Source organism: Chelmon rostratus, chromosome 4, assembly GCF_017976325.1.
Source record: "Chelmon rostratus isolate fCheRos1 chromosome 4, fCheRos1.pri, whole genome shotgun sequence".
NCBI lineage: Eukaryota > Metazoa > Chordata > Actinopteri > Chaetodontiformes > Chaetodontidae > Chelmon > Chelmon rostratus.
The window spans coordinates 23,562,739-23,581,665 of record NC_055661.1 but is presented as its reverse complement, the minus strand read 5'-3'; the positions used below and the strand labels follow the sequence as shown (position 1 = coordinate 23,581,665).

Sequence of the window (18,927 nt, the reverse complement as noted above, 5' to 3'; positions counted from 1 at the left end):
TACCCTCTTTCAGCTCTTTCCGCCTCCTCCATGGCCCCCGTGTTTCTTCCCTCTCCTGTTGTTTTTTTCCCACTCTGCCTCTCTCTCCTTATTTGTCTTGTCTTTTTCTCTCCTTCGCCTTACCTCCCTCCCTTATCTCCTCTCTTCTTTTTGGCAGGAACAGCGGTTTTATTATCCAACCTCACCTCTGCCAGGATGGGTCAGATACTGCAGTGAAGCCATCTTCACTTGGCACTTAATGTAGGGATTGAGAGGAAAAACACAGCTGAGGGAGGTAGAAAGAGTGACACACAGGGGGAGAGTTTATCCAGCGCATACTCTAGGTGACAAGGTTCAGCACGGCGGCCCGGCTAATGATGCAAAATGTGTGCTTATGCGTGTGTTTGTGCAATTGTTAAGTAGGTAAAGTGCGCTCGTGTGGTGTGTGCTGCAGCCCCACTTGGTTGGCGGTGCGTCACTGTGGCTGAGGGCTTCCTCAGGAGGAATGGTAGACCAGACATGGCACGCCGATGCCAGAATGCCAGGCCCGGTCTCCGCTGCCAGCTCCAAGGAGCCTCAATCGATCCTGACAGCTCAGTGTGTCACCAGGTCACACTGACACACTGAGGCAGAAAAACAAGGACAAGGAACCAATTGAGTTTGCTAAAATGTACTCGTCTCCTTTTACCATTCATAGTGAGAAGAATAACTTGCTTACAAGAATGTAGTAAGGATGCAAAATTAAGGCCTTTTGTTTGGGCCAATCCTGTGCGCATACTTATTATTTTACTTATTTAGTATTTTCTGCTACACATCCCAGCCCTGTGCCTTCCTATTCAGAGAGAAAACTGACTGAGAGTGTGGCCGTCCGTCTCGCCTTGTTTGGAAATTCCTATGATGCAGTTCATCGATTCCAGCAGCAGCAGCAACAAACAAAATTACTCCGCTGGCTGTATGGATGATCAAGACAAAAAACCCCTCTGATAGCTACTATGTTTTTCAAATTGGGCCCGAGTCTGATAGACAGCCGTCACTGGAAAACTGAAAACATGTTTGCATATTTGTCAGACATAGAAAATGGAAGGTTCTGTCATTTTATTTTAATCCAAACAGCAGTTGGTTGCATTTTCTTCGACTGCAGAGGATAGGACATATTCCCTACAGTATGGGTGAAGCTCCAAAAGCACTACATTTACCATTTGAATTTCAGTAGCATATGTCATTAAATCGTCCCTGCTTGTAAAAGTCCATGTCTTGGAAACTCTATAGTCCCAGTTTGTAGCTACTCACAGTCTTCAATTCCAAGCTGTGAATGCATCATCAGGGTTGTTTTTTTTTTTTTTTTTGACCCAACAGACAAACTGATCTTGATGAGTAAAATCAGTGGACTGACCCTTTAAGATTGACTTTACCTTGAATTTTGAGTCTAACTTTAGCTTGAAGTTGAAGAATAAAGATGTCCACTAAAAAAATACATATGCAAACATTAAAAAATCATGTATGTGAGGTATAAAATAAAAATTCCTCACTGAACAAAGTTTTTTCAAGTGACTCGTGATGGAAGAAGACACGCTGCTGTTTGTGCTCCGAGCTCGCCTGAAAATGATGAACAAACGTCCCCAGCAGACGTTTGGCTTTCTGACCTCGACCTGCTGACCTGCTGACTCGCCGTCTGATGGTGAATCTCCCTCCAGGACTGAACCTTTGGCCTGGTGGAGAAACGGGGGCCACCTCGAGTGCCTGTGCCTATTTAGACGACTTATAAAACAGGATTCCCGCTTTGGGCAGACAGGTGGACGGGGAGAGGAGGACGACAGGGAGGGAACAGAGGAAACAAACCGATGAAGGAAACATCAGGCTCAGACAAAACTGTGTCACAGTGACTGCCGTCCTCCATTCAAGCGTCAGGCTGAGCGCAGATCTGACGCACAACACGAACGTTCTCCGCATTTGTTTTCCAGATCTGCTTCTCAATTCTCCTTTTGACATTCAGCAGGTTGTCAGAGGAAGAGCGTGTATCTGTGCTGAGCGGCATGAGGAGGTGAACCAGCCGCTGTGCCTCAGATTAAACCTCAGAATAGCAGCTCAGCGTTCCTGTAATAGAGCTCGTCTTCCTCTGAGACTAACAGCTCATTACCACAGGACTGCCCCCAAGGACCCCCCCCCACCCATCACCAGCACCTCACCCCTCTCAACACGACCTCACCCCTGAGATGGAGCTCCGAGATCATGACGCGTACCTACGCACATACCCCCCTCCATAAACTGCTAATTTTAGTAATCTCAAAGTAACTCCCATTCCTCCTCCTGCTTTTCTGTTTTACTCCCTCTCCCCCTCGTTGCAGTCGCCACCTTCAGACATTTGGCCCACCTTTCTTGCACCTGAACCCCCCCCACACACACACACACACACACACCCCTCCAGTGCCCCCATTCCCCTCTGTCCCCATGCAAGGCAGCTCTTGCCAACACCTTTCCCGATTTGGACGTTTTTGATGAGAATTCCCCACCTCAATCTCTGCTGTTTCCCTACTTAACCCTCCCAGGGGCTTCCTGGATCTGCTCTGACTGACACGGACACACGCGTGCACTGACGCAGACACACGCGGGCACAAACACACAAAAGCTGACGGGCACATGCTCGCTTCGTCGTAGCCTTAATGAGGTCTCATTGTGCCTTTTACTCGCTCTCCTCCTCCGTCTTTTTTCTCTTAGCCGAGCGCCGTCATTTTCATTCTGGCGCTGCACTGAGGTGTCAAATTAAAACATTAGATGAGACAAGTAACTGAACTCCTTTTGGAACATAATAAACTATTTCCTGAGTCCAGTGATGACAGCCCGTGACACTCTTCAGAGAGGAACACAAACAGACTCCCTGAACTCATCACCAAGTGGGTCTTTTTTATGAATATCAAGTGTATTAATTTCTGTCTGAGAAAGCAAGAGAAAGTGGCAGTGTGTGTGTCTCAATGAGTTTATGTCCATGTGTGTGTGCGTGTGTGGGTGTGTGCTCCTAGATGTGGATGCATACAGGGTCACATCAGGGAGTAGAGGGCCTGGATGAAAAGGTTCAGCACATCCAACAAGGGTCTTCTGATTTGGAAGTAGACTTATTCGCCATCTTGCCAAGAGCTAGATGAGATGATCGATAGCGGTCTCTTATCTGTACAGGAATATGAAGCAATGGCTGGCTGGTTAGCTTATCTTAGCATAAAGACTAAAAAACGGGGGAAACAGCTAGATTCATCATTTTATGGGGATTATATGGTGGACTATTTCTCAGATGGCAACAGTAACCAGGAAACCAGCAGAGATTTCAGGAACAGTCAGGCTAGCTGAACCCCCCTGTTTCTAGTCTTTGTGCTAAGCTAAGCTAACTGTTCCTTGATTCCAGCCTCATACTTCATTTTTTTCTCTATCTCTATTGCTATTTCTCTTTCCAACTGCATGCTGCTATAATACCCAAATTTCCCCAGCTGGGGATAAATAGTTTCATCTTATCTTATCTTATCTTATCTGTGCAAAAATGAATGAGCTTATTTTCCAAAATGTGAAACTATGCCTTGAAAATCGGGTTTTATTGATGCGTTCACTCATACACACCGCAGTGTGGTGTAATAATAAGTGAGCAGCACCCATGCAGCGTCCGAGTCCAGAGAATTAACCTAATGTACACGTTTTTTGATGGTGGGGAAAACCAGAAACCCCAGAGGAAACCAACGCAAGCATGAGAAGAACCCTGGACGTTGACTACATGATGGTAACCACTGCCCTTAAAAATGGAGAGGTACTTACAACAACTTTAATGCAATTTAACACCACAAGTTTAAATGTTTATGACAAAGTTTAATCTTTTTCACTGTTTCCAAAATGTCTGTACTGTCCCTGTGGCTCTTTTAAGTCTAGTTTTGTCATTTCTGAATGAGGCCTCTGGTTATTTAGTCGAGGGTTCAGACATGGAGCTGAAGGACTGGACATGGAGGGGAGTCTGTAGATGAATTAGAGGACCTGGACTGGTTGGAGAGGGCCTAATGTGACTTATGATTGAAATGTGTCCTTCGGCATGAAAAGGTACATCCAGCGAGGGTCACCTGGACAACCTGAGGAAAAAGTAAAGCGTCCATGCTTACCTTGCATTTTTGCCAAAACACAAGTAACGGATAGATTCTCACATGCCCTTTTCACACAAACTGCTGGCTCAGCACTTTGCAAGCCCGGTTATAGTAGCTGTGTTTGTGTGATGGATGGCCTCTTGATCCTGTTCCAGGTAGAGGTGTAGTCTGACTCCTCTCAGGAGACACTGAATATAGCCGAGGAGAAACCCACTCGGATGAAACAGCCGCCGGAGCTCCGCACGCAGCCGAGCAGGCCCAGCCGACGGCTTTGAAACGGACAACATGACAGCATGCGTGCGGGGCTGCAGAAAACACAAGAACATTTGAATTATGTAAAGTTTCCCTCCTTCACTAACAAGCACAAACTCTTCTCGCAGCACTCTGCAACTCCAGCCCACTTTCCTCCTCTGTCCAGGTATGAGGTGGGCTGATGAGTTTGGCTGCGATCTTTATTGCTTCCCAGGAGGAGAGCAGATTACTCGTCTCTCACCGTTATCTACCATGTTCTTTCCTATCTTTAACAATCTCCCCAAAGAGATATGCACACACTCCCACCCCTGCACTGTGACGCAAACCCTTTTTCTATGACTTAAAATGAACTAGGAAGCCATTACTGCACTGTGTGGCTTGTGATATGCGGCAAAATAGGTTGAAGTAGCTGAACCACGCTGGACGCCAGTTAGTGGCTGGAGCCGGCTTTGATCAACTTTCTTCCAGGAGAGGAGGGGAAAAGGAGGGCAGAGAGAGGAAAAGAGGGAGCTCTTGTAAAAAGCAGGGTCAGATATCAAGCTGGAGGCTGCAGCTAAAAACTGCCATTTTTGGATCAATACGAGAGAGAGCAGATAAAAGACGGGAAGAACGAAGAGGAGAGGAAGAGATATGATTCAATACGTGTTTCCTCTCCTCCACGCGGGCCTCCCTCTCTTCACCAAGACGCTTCGCTATTGATCTGACATAACAGCCATGTGTGTGTGTGTGTGTGCATGTGGAAACTTCTCCTCGGTTCTTGAACATATTAAGACAGCCTTCAATCACCGGTTTCCTCCTGATGTCACGCTCCATGGTAAAGCTCCAGTAGGATCGGCCTGTCTGCTTTAGAGCGCTCAGAGGAATTTGGTTTTAGTTTATCGCTCCCCAACTTCAAACTTTATTATCTGGCTTTTTCATTCCAGACCTTTGAAAATCTGTATTGATCCTCTATTGGAGAACCCCTGATGGAGAATAGATGACCTTGCAATTTCTATGTCCCACACTGTGGTTCAACCATTCCATGTCTGCTCCATTATCACCAATTTGGAACAGTTTGGTTCGTAGAGATACACTCATGTTCCACACCTTTCAAGACCTGAGGGAAGATGATTCACTGCCAGGTTCTCTTATTTGAGACTCAGACTTCAGTTCTGCCTTAAAGGCACATGGGGTTCCCTCGAATGCATTCCCACCTTCTCATCCCCTTGATACTCTTCTTAGCTCTGAATCCTGTGGAAAACTGATCCTCCCTCACACTCCAACGGATGCTGGCCCTTTTTTTTACTTCACAGTACACAGAGGACATCTCACGCCAGCTCGTGCAGTCGAGATGAACCTTTTTCTGCTTCTGTTAAGGGGAACACCTGCTCGTACGCTGTGGGCACATATGTGCATATGTTCTGCTATTGTGATACTCTCTGGACACAGTGTGCTTAACAAACCGCTCCCCGTCTGTGCTGTTTTGGATTTTCTTGGTTTTAGTTCTGCTGGAAACAAAATCACACTAAGAAGTTGGTTCCAACCCAGCTATGATTTACAGTCATGCTGCAGCTGCAATCCCCCTTCATTCCAAGTGTTTCTGTTGTTTATCCCTTCCTTGTGTTTCTTGTCCATCCCTTGTTTGTCCTCTCTCTCAGTGTATATGTGTGTTTGTCCGTGCGTAGCACTTCATTTTTCCCTCCTGCTGCCAATCCACCTGCGCACCTGCAACCCATCCACTCATCAAGCTCCTGCAGCATATGTAACCCGCCTCAGTGTGGTACTAACTCCATGGCTAAGTTTGATTTCTGTCGGTATTTTACTCGTGTTTGCCTGAACTCTGTTCAATCCTGTGTTGTTTTCCTGTGGCTCTGGTTCATCGTTCCTCTGTTTGCCAGCTACGACCAGTGTTTGCCAGTCCGCCTTCCAGCCAAAAACTCATGAGAGGTTTGGTAAGCGGGTGCCCAGCTTACCAAACCGCATATCAACCACTGAGTCCTGCTTTCAGGTCCAAGATTAGTTTAACACCACAGTTTCCAAGCTCTTGGACCATTACTTTTACAACTGGAGCATGCTAATTATAATGCACTTTATTATTGGCCCCATGCTATGAGATGCTGATATATGATTCTACTTATCTGCCTGTGCAGCGCTAATACTTCAGCTATCATCTTGTACTGAAAATGCGCTGCTTCCCCCACATACACCTGGGTGTGATGATGATGATGATGATGATGATGATGATTGCTGGTGTTAGTTCTGTTATCATTTTTAAAAATCTGACATCGGAATGAGACATTCAACAACAAGTGCTTTCTTTTCACTCTATAAGCTATTTTCACTCCACGCTATGATTATGCTGACACTTTTCAGCAGACATAACAAGCTCTCCTTGAAAAAATTCAAAGCACACGTCGTTGGCATATGCAAAATGCTTCGCGGTTATCTTTCATCTCTCTTCTTCAGATGATGCATATAAATAGCGCCTGTGTCAGACGAATCCCTCTCTGAGGTCTCATGCAAGGTGGGATATTAAGCTATCGGGGGGAAAAAACCCTCAGTCATTTATCTAAGTCACTCTTTGAGCGCGGCTTGTTGGCCTCTCACAAAAAGGAGCTGCTTTCTTTTCCGTCACTCCAAACGATAAGAGAGAGATAAGTCATGCCTGTAAGCAAAAGTGCTAATGGATTTAACGCAGTGAGTGCCATCACAGGGGAGAGCATTAGCATGCTGGAGCGAATTGCCTTGTAAGTGGAACCTAGTCGTATATCCTCCACACACTCACCCACCTTTCAACTAACACATACAGCCTGCACGCTCATTCTCTGTCTCTGATGGGCTACAGGCCCCAAAACTAATTAGAATAACCCTCCCTCTTTAAACTGCCTTTATCCTACATGAACGACTGTGATACAAATCCTGCTGAAGTCTGTGAGAGGCACATTTACAACTAAATGCACTTTGCTTTTAACACACTGCCCTTCTCTCCATTGCTAAAAACAATGGTTGAAAAAAGCATTGATTTATTTTTATGGACTTAATCAGCAATATAATTAAATGGAGAGATATGATTATTTGAGGAGGCATTTGGTAACACAACAAAGTATTGGACAAATTATTTTTCTTAAGAAAAGTTATTACAATTCATCCCAAGGGTGATATTAATGTGTGTGCCAAATTTGCACCAATTGTTGTCAAGACGTTTCACCCAGTGCCACAAATGTCAACCTCACTGTGGCGCTAGAAGAAAAATTAGGAGGTCACCAAGGTCATCGGGATTATTTCTCTGGCTTTCATTAATACCTGTACCAAGTTCTATAGCAACCAATGTGATAGTTGTTGAGATATTTCAATCGGGACCAAATTGGTGGAACGACATCGACATAGAGCAACACCACCAACATGGCTGGTAATAGAGGAAACCGTCCAAACAGAGAGGAAAAAATAAAAGCTGTGGAGAAATAAAAACACTTCGGAGTCAGTAAACGATCAACTGAACCACATGTGCGTACGCTAACATATGCTATATCTTTCTGAGTCTGTGTCCCTTTAAAGCCGATCTGCTGTAACGATCATATCAAAGCCATCTGTAATTTAAATGCTCGCACTGGTAACTATTTTGCAAGGCCTGCCAGCTAAATGTAGGAGTAGGGCAGAGTGGTTTCTTTGTGTTGTGTCAGATTCAAGTGCTCTCAGAAGTGCTCTCCAGCTGCGTTCAGCGCCGGCACTCTATTTATAAAAAGAGCATTGAGGCGTGGGAGGAGAGCATTATGTTGTGTCAATATTCCAGATAGCATAAACCACAGCCATGTGTTACTCAAGTAAGTGAGTAGAAAGGAGACGTCTGTGTGCGTAGCTACACACAAAGACACGCGCGCACGCACACACAGTGGCCTGGCCTATTATCGTCCCTATTTAAATTGCTAATTTCCTCTCTCCCGCAGGTGCCTAACTGTGTTTGAAACTAAATTGCTCGTCATAGCAGGTCAGTCTGGGCCTAATGAATTTGTCTGTTCTCTCGTTACACTCACGGATGCTGAATGGTGGACGACAGGTGCGCTGAGTGCTCACGGCTTTGAAATCAAAGCCCGCAGCCACTTCTTGCTTTCTCAGATGGATTTCCACATCAGCCCATGAATATTTCAGTGGTTGGCTTGGATGGGGCTTCGACCTGTGACCATCTCCATTACAAGGGATTTTTTACTTAGTGATGCTCCCTGGCACTAAACTAGCAATCAGACTCGATCACCTGCCCCCAGTGGCTCCGAACTTTCCTGACTTTCAGGTCAAACACAGAACAGGAGCAGCACTTACTTAATTTGATGGGATTTATAGCGTACTTTACTGTGCATGTGCATGAAATATCAATTCAATACAACTGGATAATAGCCATACAATGTGGAGGCAATGTAGCTTTAAGGATGGAGATCATTTCCATAAAAATGCATTCAACATGCATAGAGATCACATACAAAGAACCTATAGAGCGTATTTAGTGTTTTTTAAGCCTGCAGCACACTGCAATAATGCAGAATGCAAAACACAATGCATGATGGTGTGGGTGGATGGTTGACAAACACATACAGTATACCACTTAATGCTTCAGGCCAGTAAGTAATTCTCAACCCTGAATCCCAAGATCTTCTTTGGTTTATGTTCAGCGCTGGAAACTGGTCTAAAATGGTTCAAATGGCTGCACACACTTCGTTCTTGATGTTCGCTGGTGGCAAAATCTATAGAGTGCACATCAACTCAAGTTGGTGAGTGGGAAAAGTATACCAAGTCCACTAACTACATTGTCAAACAAGAAAAATGTCCTCCCTGCCTCTCTAAACTATGCTATTACTCTGTCTCAGAGCCCACACACCCTCACCCAGAGAGTGCCACACAGACCCCACAAAGAGTAATCACAGGTAATGATAACCGAGAGTGAGCATAATTTTCCTCCATAGCCCGGCAACACGGCACCACGAACCGGCCTCTCTGGGAGGGCTGGAGAGACATGTGATGGGGAGAAGTGAAAGGGACGGAGGTGGCTGGAGATAAGAGACCACAGGAGGGCAAAACATCGGTAAGTGTACGAACGTTTTCCACAAGGATCATCCATCAGTGTGAGAACCGAAAACAGAGGGAAGGAAAGAGAAATAGATCAAGAAAGAAAAAAGAGATGGATGATGTAAATGTTCCTTGCAGTTTCTCGTGGGCAGAGCCAAAGTAGTGGGGAGCTAATCTGGTATAAGTGGCAGATTTAGAGTTCACCAGTAGCTGTGATGTAATACTTAATGCACAGCTATAAATTAGCTCATAGCAGCATGTGAGCCTTTACCACAGCAGCCCACCAGGCATGAGAGGGATGGAGCTAATTGCAATCATTCAGAAAGAGGCAGGAAGGAGCGAGAAAGCCCTTCTCTCTCTTCATATAGTGACTTTAAGTGCACTGTAGTATTTTCTTCACTCTAAAAACATGATAAATCAGCTCTCGCTCTCATTTAGCTTGCTTGCATCTGAAGCATCATTAAACCTCTTTTCGTGCATGGCCATGTGGTTTTGGTGCTGTTTTCCTCCACCCATTCACCAGGAGATGTTTTTCTTATTTCTCTGCTGTGCGTAGCTTGATGGTGTCGCCTGATGGATTCAATAGAATCAAAAATGAGCCAATACAGAAATAAACTTTTCCAAAGATTGATTTGCTGATACAAACAAACGATGCTTCCCATTTCTAAAGCTGTAGATTGAAAAGTTGAAAGGTTATATCAAACATCTGGTCCTGTGCATGCACATTCCAACACATCCACAGTAAATGAACAGAAATGTTTGGGAAGATGATCTAACTACATTGAAACCAAGTTTGAAGGACCAGTGTGTAGCATTTAGGGGATCTATTGGCAAAAATGGAACACAATATTCACAATTATGTTTTAATTAGTGCATAATCACCTGATACTGAGAATCATTGTGCTTTTATTACCTTAGAAGGAGCCCTTCATATCTGCATAGGGAGCAGGACCTCTCCTGTCCTGTTGCACTGTCATGTTTCTACAGTAGCCCTGAAAGGACAAACCAAACACTGGCTCTGGAGAGCGCCTTTCACGTTTTATGTTACCTGAAGGCCACCATTGGTTGAGGGGAGGGGTATTCTGTTGGTTCACCTCACTGCCAGATGCTAAATCCTGCAAACCTTTAAAAGAAAGGATCAAAACTGATGCAGTAGAATCTGAGATATTACCGTTTTATTCCACTTCTTCTTCTTCCTTGTCAAAACCTGGCACGTACGTTACCCACAATGCAACAGTTCACCTGGAGATTTGGGTGTGCCATGCTAGTAGCAGCTGCTGTGGCTTCGAGCCGCTGGCTTCGAGCAGAGGTGAGGAGCGGGCTACAAAGGTCTCATAAGATTATTTTCGAATTTGTCGTCATCAGCCTCAACTGATGCTGACTCGAGTGACATCACTGGAGTCAATGTAGCAGATTTCATGCAGCTCCCTCTGAAGCCACAAATGCTTTATAACTTTTTGTTTTTGTTTTTTTTTTACATATGCACTTGTACTTTGTTGTGTAAAGCCAGTTCCTTTAAGTCAGAGAAATAGAAAATTACCATGAAAGTGGACTACCTGTTTTACTCTTGGAGAAGGATTAGGTTGCAGCCCCATGCAAGATTATAAAACTCTTTTAAATGAAATGTTGAATTCATGAACAACACAACCCGCTCTTGCATTTAGGGGTTTTGCTGCTACAGTCTTGCTGGTTCTGGTGTGCCCAGCAGCTTATGGTGGCTAACGCTAGCTGATGGTAGCTAGCTAATTTAAGATCGCTGTATAAACTTAGCCAATTTGTTGACTGTATTGTGCTACTGCTACACTACGTTTATCCAATTATCCCACATTTGTCACCTGTGGCCACTGTGCTTACCGTTGAGCCAAAGTTACATAAGATCACTTCAACTCATTTATTTGCAGCATAACTCAGGCTAAGCTCCCACAGGCTGTTACTGATTCACAAGATGCATACTCTAAAACAACATAAACTTTATGTCATACAGGATAAGCATCTCCTCTACCTCCTGTGATACCTTCAAACTTAAATAAGCTGCAGAGAGGTGCAACAGGACTGTCCCTGCTATAGATCCACGCCATGAGGCTGCGATTCTCCTGTCTTTTCCAAAGGGTTAACTGTGTCACGTTCTCAGGGGAATGAAGCTAATCTAAAAGGGTGGATTATGTAAAGGGAACCTTAGCTTGAGCTAATCCTTCTCTCCTGTCTGACAGTCACACCGTTCTTTGATGCTTGCTTCACAGTGGAGTCGACGGGGAGTTAGGTGGATGTTGTTACGTGGCTGTTCCCCAGGAATTAGCCTTGTGTAGTCACATAACAACATGAAGGAACGATTGCAACAGTAATATTACAACCACATGTGCACTTGCCTGTAGCTGGGAGGTTGCTTGCAGCGTTTTCCACCACATGAACAGCCACGACCACTTGTCCTGTTGCTGCTTGCTGCACATTAGTCGCTGGCTAAACGTGGGAATGAGAGTCTTCTGCAGCTGAACTCTTTGTAGTGATGATGATGAAGAGCGCTGAGCATTGGTGATAAAAAGTGCTATGCATCAGATTCAGGTGTTAAGTGTTTGTAGATGTGTAGAAAGGAGGATTTCTAGTATAATCAGCGGGTTGAGTCCGATCATGGGATAGTGGGACAGTTCTCTGCCTGCCCACCACTCCCTCCCTCTTATCAGACCCCTCTGTCTTTGGCTGACTACATCTTCCCCCCTGTTGGCCTCAACAGCCAGAGCCAACAACCGATTGGCTGCGGGGGGAATTCTGAGGCAGAGCACTGGTTAATTATGCTAATCCAAAAAAAAAAAAAAACACTGATAAGGAGGAAAATTTAAAACCTCTGGAAACACATGCAGGCCGTGTGGTTTAGAGAGAGACAGGCTCTGTGAGAAAATATGAGACTTATTATGTCAGAGTAAGCAGAGAGAGGAAGTTCAGGACATAGAGACGAGAACAGTCATAATTAAGCTCCCTCCCGTTTCTCATAGATCTCCATCTCTGTGTAATATTTGAGTCCATGTTTCCAGTCTCTCTTATTCCCTCAGTTTCAAATACTAAACAGTCAAGTATTAAATTATAAATTCTCTGGATGTTGGACTTTTCCTCCCCCCACTCGTCGCTCAGTTCCTCCTCTGTTGCCGCTGTGCTGCTGGCCTTTCCCCTCTCTTCTTGTTAACTGATGTCTGTGGGCGGATAACACTGCTTCACTGATCCACAACTCGTGAAACACCACTCATCTTTTTTTCCATTTCTATCTCCTCTTTTTCATCTCTGCCCAATACTATCTCAGCTCGCGATAATTCTCTGCTGTGCACAAACATGCTATTACTGACTTTCTGTTTTTGGATTTTTTAGAGAGCAGCGCCCAGTGGACTTTCAACTTCACTCCTCCTAACAGACTGATTCTAAACTCATTTTCTTTTACGATCAGCAGCCATGCGCCAGCTTTTATTGGATTTACAAGCTAGTTCCTAAGCTGCTCAATGCAGTTTTTCCTAACTACAAAATACAGCATAAATCTGAGAGTCATATTGAATCTGTAATCTTTATTCTTCATTGTTTAGGGATTCCTTTATGTGATTATGTGGAGGAGACAGTTTAGATCCTGTAGTTTCTTGTCTGTAGCAGTGTAATGCAGGACCCTTCTGTGCCCCACAACAAAGTGCAAAGCTGCCACTGCAGTCCTGCAAAAACACAGGGACCACAAGAGCTCAGCAGTGCATCTCAAAGCTGCACTGTCCAGATAGTTGAGTCCTGCAGGATACTAAACCGAGGGGAAAAGAGGGAGCTGGATCTGCAGGGCCAGCTGACTTCTCATGTCTTATTGCTTCTTTCCGGACATGCAACCAAAATGTTAACTACTAGATATCAGTGTACTGCCAGCCACAGCTGCTGAGGCATGCTACACTCACCTCAGAGGACGAAGCTTGCAGCAAACCCTCAGAACTATTATAGGTTTGGCTTCTCACTCGGATTTCTGCAAAGAAAATCATCCCAGCAACTTCCCAGAGGCATCAAAGGAGTGAGGAAAGGATGCAAAGAGTGACAGCAAGGAAGACAGAAAGCTGAGTTTTTCTGTGTCCGTTTAGTTGTTGTCTAGTTGTGTGCCAAATATATTTCCTGTGGTGAACAGCCTGGGAATGTGTGGCTCCAATACAACAGTCATCTTTTAGTTATATGATTCTGCTTCTCTTAACTCTTCTCTTAAAAATGCACCATAACTGTAATGTAATATGAATGGAAGAATAATAATAATTGTTTGGATGCGACTGTTATGGATATTTAGGCGTCCTTAGAAGCTTGTGGTGGGACTGAGAGTTAACTGGCTTCAGGGCATATACATTGAACGAGAGATGGAGAGAAAGAGCGAGAGAGAGGTGGGATAGAACAACAGAGGAGGGGGACAGGGGCGAGATCGAGTATCTGAGGAAGTATAATTAACTCCATGGTCTGCATCTCTGCAGGCCTGCGGCACACTGCTCCGAAATGCTGATTCAGTACACAGATACAGTAGGGAGAGTAGCATGGGAGGGAGAAAGGGGTGAGGAGAGGGATGCAGTAAGAGAGAGAGAGAGAGACAGAGAGTATACGAGGATAAAATGTTAAATGAAGCGATAGATAGCTCAGTGAGACAAAAAGTCACAAAAGATGAGTAAATGGTGAAGGCAGGAGTGAGATTAAAGCTGCATAAATGAAAGTAATACATGCAAGATCGGTTATATAAGACTTACTCAACAGGCGCAGTGGGTAGACGGTATACTTTGTAATGTGAAGCAGGTTATCTGCAGTCAGTCGGTTGACTTTATTGAGTGCTGAACATTTGCAGATGTTTCAGAGACAGCAGCAAAACCTCACTGTTATCAAGAGGAGAACGGTGACATCTAGAGGTGTAACAATAGATTTGAATTGCACTGAATTTCTACTGCAGAACTGCTGCTGGATACAGTCATCGACTTTCTTCCTGTTCCCTTTTAGACAGAAAAAGAACACGCCCATAACGCCTCGCTGCAGAGTGCAGATGTCCCGCCGGTTGTTCTGGGCAGCTTTTTAGGTGTGAATTTGCCTTCATTTAAAAAAAATATATACATATTCAAAAAGAAATGCACCTGACAGACAGAGCATGTCCAGGGTCACAGTGTTGTGTAGGGTGCTGAATCACTTAACAGTGGGGTTAGTCACAGTTGAAAGTAGTCAGTCTGTCACCAGGCTGGGGGGGGGCGGAGGCAGCTCACATCTATAATGCATCAAGCGGAGTGTCAGGTCAACAATGGAACCAATAAATACTGGATATAGATGATACCTTTGATTCCTAGAATACCAAATATACACACGGATATCATTTTAGCTTCCACACGTAGCGCATCATCAAACAGATTTATGCTATAAAGTCAAAATATGGATGAAATACCAAAAACGCTAACCTTCTGATTTATTTGTAAAAATGTTGTTAAAACTCTAATTTCTTACAATGAAAGTGAATGTATTATCATTTGTAGTTCACACAGTATTGAAATGTAACACTTTAACATATTCCACAGGCGATGCTCTGCACTCTCTTCAGTAGGTTGTTCCACTGAAAACTGTTAACAAACACCTCATAAGACGGACTAATCAAACCAACAGTAGCTGCATGGCTGAACGCCACTAGAGGAAATTGATACAAGTTGTTTTTTTGTTTTTTTAAATTATATATATATATATATACATATATATACGCATATATACATATACACACATATATATACACGTATATATATATGTATATATGTATATACGTATATATATATATATCTTATTGTTGTGGCCCTTAATTTTCTCATTTTGTTTATATGCTCAATTTTCTAACAAGGGACTATTGACAGCTTTTTGCATTTATTAAAATCAGACAGTCACACATTTCTTTATTGGTTTTGTGGCTTCACTATCAAACCAGAAATAAATATTCTAGAGATGTGTAAAAAAAAAAAAAGCAAGAGTGTTTATTCTCTTTGTGATCAAGTACCAGCACGTAAATGACAAATTCAAGGCAGGCTGGTGATACAGGACATCTCAAAGCCTCTTTTGTTGATACTGAGGGAGTCAACTGAGGCAATGTGCAAACTGAAAGTCACTGTTGTGGCTTAAATGTCAGTAGTTTGTGTGTTGCTGGCATCAAATTCAGAATGAGCATATATTTACAAAATTAATGAAGCTGATGATGTAAAACATTAAATATATTGTCTTTGTAGTGTTCAATTGAGTATATGTCAGAAAGGGTCAGCAAATTGTCACATTGTGATTTACTTTTTTGGAATTAATATTGTACATATATTTGAGTATGTTCAGGTTTCCATATAGAGGCCATAAAGAAGTAAATGTTCATATGCCAGTCCTTCAAAAGCATCCCTTTTCCCTTAAAACATCTTTCACCTTACAAGATTAGTCCAACATCCCACATGGGTCGATCAAAGTTAAATAAACCTAAAGTCTGTCCAGCAGTGGGGGTTTGTGCTCAGCACTGCAGCTGTTCTTCCCTTTCAGCCATGTCCGTTCACCTGGCTCTGTGAATCTGAGGTTGGATCATGTGGGTCGTTTTCCCTTGGGAGGAAGCCCCAAGTCTTAAGCAGAGCAAAACGCTGAGCAGGAGGAGTGGAAAAGTAGTCCCTCTGTTTCTGAGAGTAGGTCTGGACTGGATGGACGATGTCTCTGTAGCTCCAGTCCTGATGATGCAAAATTTCTCTGATTAACCTCGATTTATCATACATTTAATTAAATGATGGAAACCTATTACATGGTACGGTATTTAACTTTAGGAAAATGTATTTAGAATTAGAAGCAATTCAATTGTACCAAGAGAATAAAAGACTTGTGAGAAAGATAAAGTGCTTGTAAGTCACACTGAAATAACTGAATATTTTTTCTCAATATGTAGAAAAATCTGTCATTAAAGAGTAATAATAAATTCCTTGATTAGCTTAAAATTAAGATATTTTACATACATTTTGTTTTTTCTATTAAAATACATTGTTTTCTTTCTGTGAATACTAGAGTTAACTTCTATCCAGTATCATGTTATGTCCTCATGTAAAAGACTCAAACTACACAGATTTCACTCTTCATCATCATCTGACCACCAACAGCAGAGATGAAGTGAGCAGACTACCGAAATCTTCCCAAGAGGGGGCCCACAAGACAACAAAACCTCCACAGATGGGGGGTCTCTCATCTAAAGGCCATCTGTCTGGAGGTCTCTGACATGAAACAGTTTGGTATCCCCTGGTGTCTATTTATTGTGTGTGTCACAGTTATTATGGCTTACAGTGCTGACGTCCTGTACCTGCCAGTGAAAGTTAAAAGCCTCCAGCAGCTGTATCCTGCCCTCTCTGGAAGGCACACAGTCAGGAGGAACAGGTTGCTCCACTTCAGAGCCCACCGTCACCCCTCCAAACACCAGCAGCGCTCTGATGGCAAACCAGCCCCCGAACCTCGGATGCACACACACTCCGAACATCTTCTGCAGGTAACAGAAGTAGATACACAGAACAGAGGTGAGGAGACAAGAATGGAAAATGCACTATTGGAATTTAATTCAACAGAAACCACTTTTATTCCTCATTATTGGATAGTGTTACTTTCTCAGCCCAGGGTTGGTCTCTGACGTCTGACTGTTGGTAGTAGAAAGCTGCTCCAGACACGTGAGCTGCAGTCTGCGCCAAGAACTTCGGCTTCCTGCTGGGCAGCAGCTCATAGTCATACCTCACATCCACCTCCTGTCCTGGAAAACACTGCAGGGCAGGGAGAGACAACGGGCATATTTATGTGCCACACAACCTGATCATGAAAATACTTAGAGTTCCACAACTATACCTAACCTATACCTATATACCGATGTATAGGTATAGCCTATACCTATACCTCCCTGTTAGGCAACATGATGATATATACTGCAAAAACACCTCCTGTTCCTGCTGCTTTCTGAGCTTTGTTTATGCATCCAAATCACCTCCATTGTTTGTGGTCATGAAAAATTCAAAAGGAACATTTAAGTATATGTAGCAGGTAAGAGCAAAATAACTACATTTTGAATATCAACAAGACAGAGGCTGTGGATGAGATAATGATGCAGGACTCCAAAGAAGGCCCTTATCACTTCAGCTGATATTGTGCTTTATTTGTGCATATCTAAAGAATTAGAGAAAAAATTCAAAATTAATTAAATTAACACAAAACAAGGTCCCCTGTGAATGTTGCCTGCTTTACTCAGTTGGTAATCTGGCCTTGTGTGGTATTTTCACTTTTCACTTGAGTTTCCAGACGAAGTCAAAACATTTATGCTGATATTATCATATAAAATGACATGTTATGTAATAGAAAATTTTACCCATAATCACCATTGTGCCCATAACTAATTGTCTGCCAAAAACTGATCTTAGTATGTTTCAAAGATATTTAAAAATGATCAGAATCTAGCAGGTAGAATAATGCATGTGAAATAAAGCAGTGTGATAAGGATAGTTGCAAAACAGATAATTTCTTTATTTTATATACAACCCATCCGTTAATCATGTTAAATACAGTCTCGCTTCCAAATATAGGCCTAAACAAAGGCATAAACATATATAAACATCACAAACAATAGTACAGTACTTCCTATAATCACATAAAAGTCATGCCTGATTACGCTGCAAGTACTCCTTTGGCCACTATTGTGATATTCAGTTACAAGAGACGTCACAATTTCACGCCTTTGCTATCACTACGGTCATAAAGTTATGTTTATTTGCATGTTAGGAGTGTTTGATCCAGATAAAAGCAGTTCCAGACATGTCAGCTGCCCTACTTCACGCACACAGACACACCCCACTCACCTGGGAGACAGCTGAGGAGACACAGTGTTTGACACACTGGTCTATGGGGTCAGACAGCCCCTGGCAGCCCCTCTCCTCCATGAATGGCAGGAAGGCTTGTTCAAACATGGAAGGAGTGCTGAACACCACCACAGCCAGGCTGTCATCTGGGTAAGCCAGGCGAAGGGTGGGAGGCAGCAGAGAGTTATACCAACCAACCTGTAAACATGGTGGGACAGAGGGTAAGAGAGACACAGGGGCAGTCATTCACAGCCCAGCGTGAAAGAAGAGAGGTCCTGGAGAAACATATCACTTATAGGGTATCTGAATACTTCCCCCCTTACTATAGCTTACTGACTTTTTTCACCTCTTCACTTCACAGACCTTGTTAGCAGGTAGAGAGCCGGATGTACCGAATAATATTTTACTTTTAAGTCCGTCTTGTTGTTAAAACAACACATTAGAAAGAAATTATCGCCACAATACCTTTAGAGGGTAGACTTCAAATCCAAATTTTGATAAAAAGTTCTCTAACAATCCTGTTATGCCTTCCACATTGGCACTGGAAGCCGCCATACTTGCCTGTCTACGTAAAAGCTTTGGATTATGGGATATGGTGTTCTTTGGCATATTAATGTCAAAAATTAAGATTACTCACTATTTCTGATATGTTTTCCCCTGACAAAGCGAATGACTACGATAAAATATAAAATGCACTAAGTTTC

At 43.3% G+C, this 18,927-nt stretch overlaps 1 protein-coding gene across 1 annotated transcript; it reads right to left on the bottom strand.

The window, feature by feature from the left end:
- Positions 1 to 15,375: 15,375 nt before the first annotated feature.
- On the bottom strand, positions 15,376 to 18,781 carry mmachc (metabolism of cobalamin associated C). The gene is made up of 5 exons (XM_041936008.1): positions 18,689 to 18,781; positions 18,224 to 18,421; positions 16,988 to 17,140; positions 16,693 to 16,869; positions 15,376 to 16,075 (listed from the first exon to the last, which is right to left on the bottom strand). The coding sequence occupies exons 1-5, from the start codon at positions 18,776 to 18,778 to the stop codon at positions 15,893 to 15,895; spliced, it is 801 nt and encodes a 266-aa protein (XP_041791942.1). The 5' UTR covers positions 18,779 to 18,781; the 3' UTR covers positions 15,376 to 15,892.
- Positions 18,782 to 18,927: the final 146 nt, after the last annotated feature.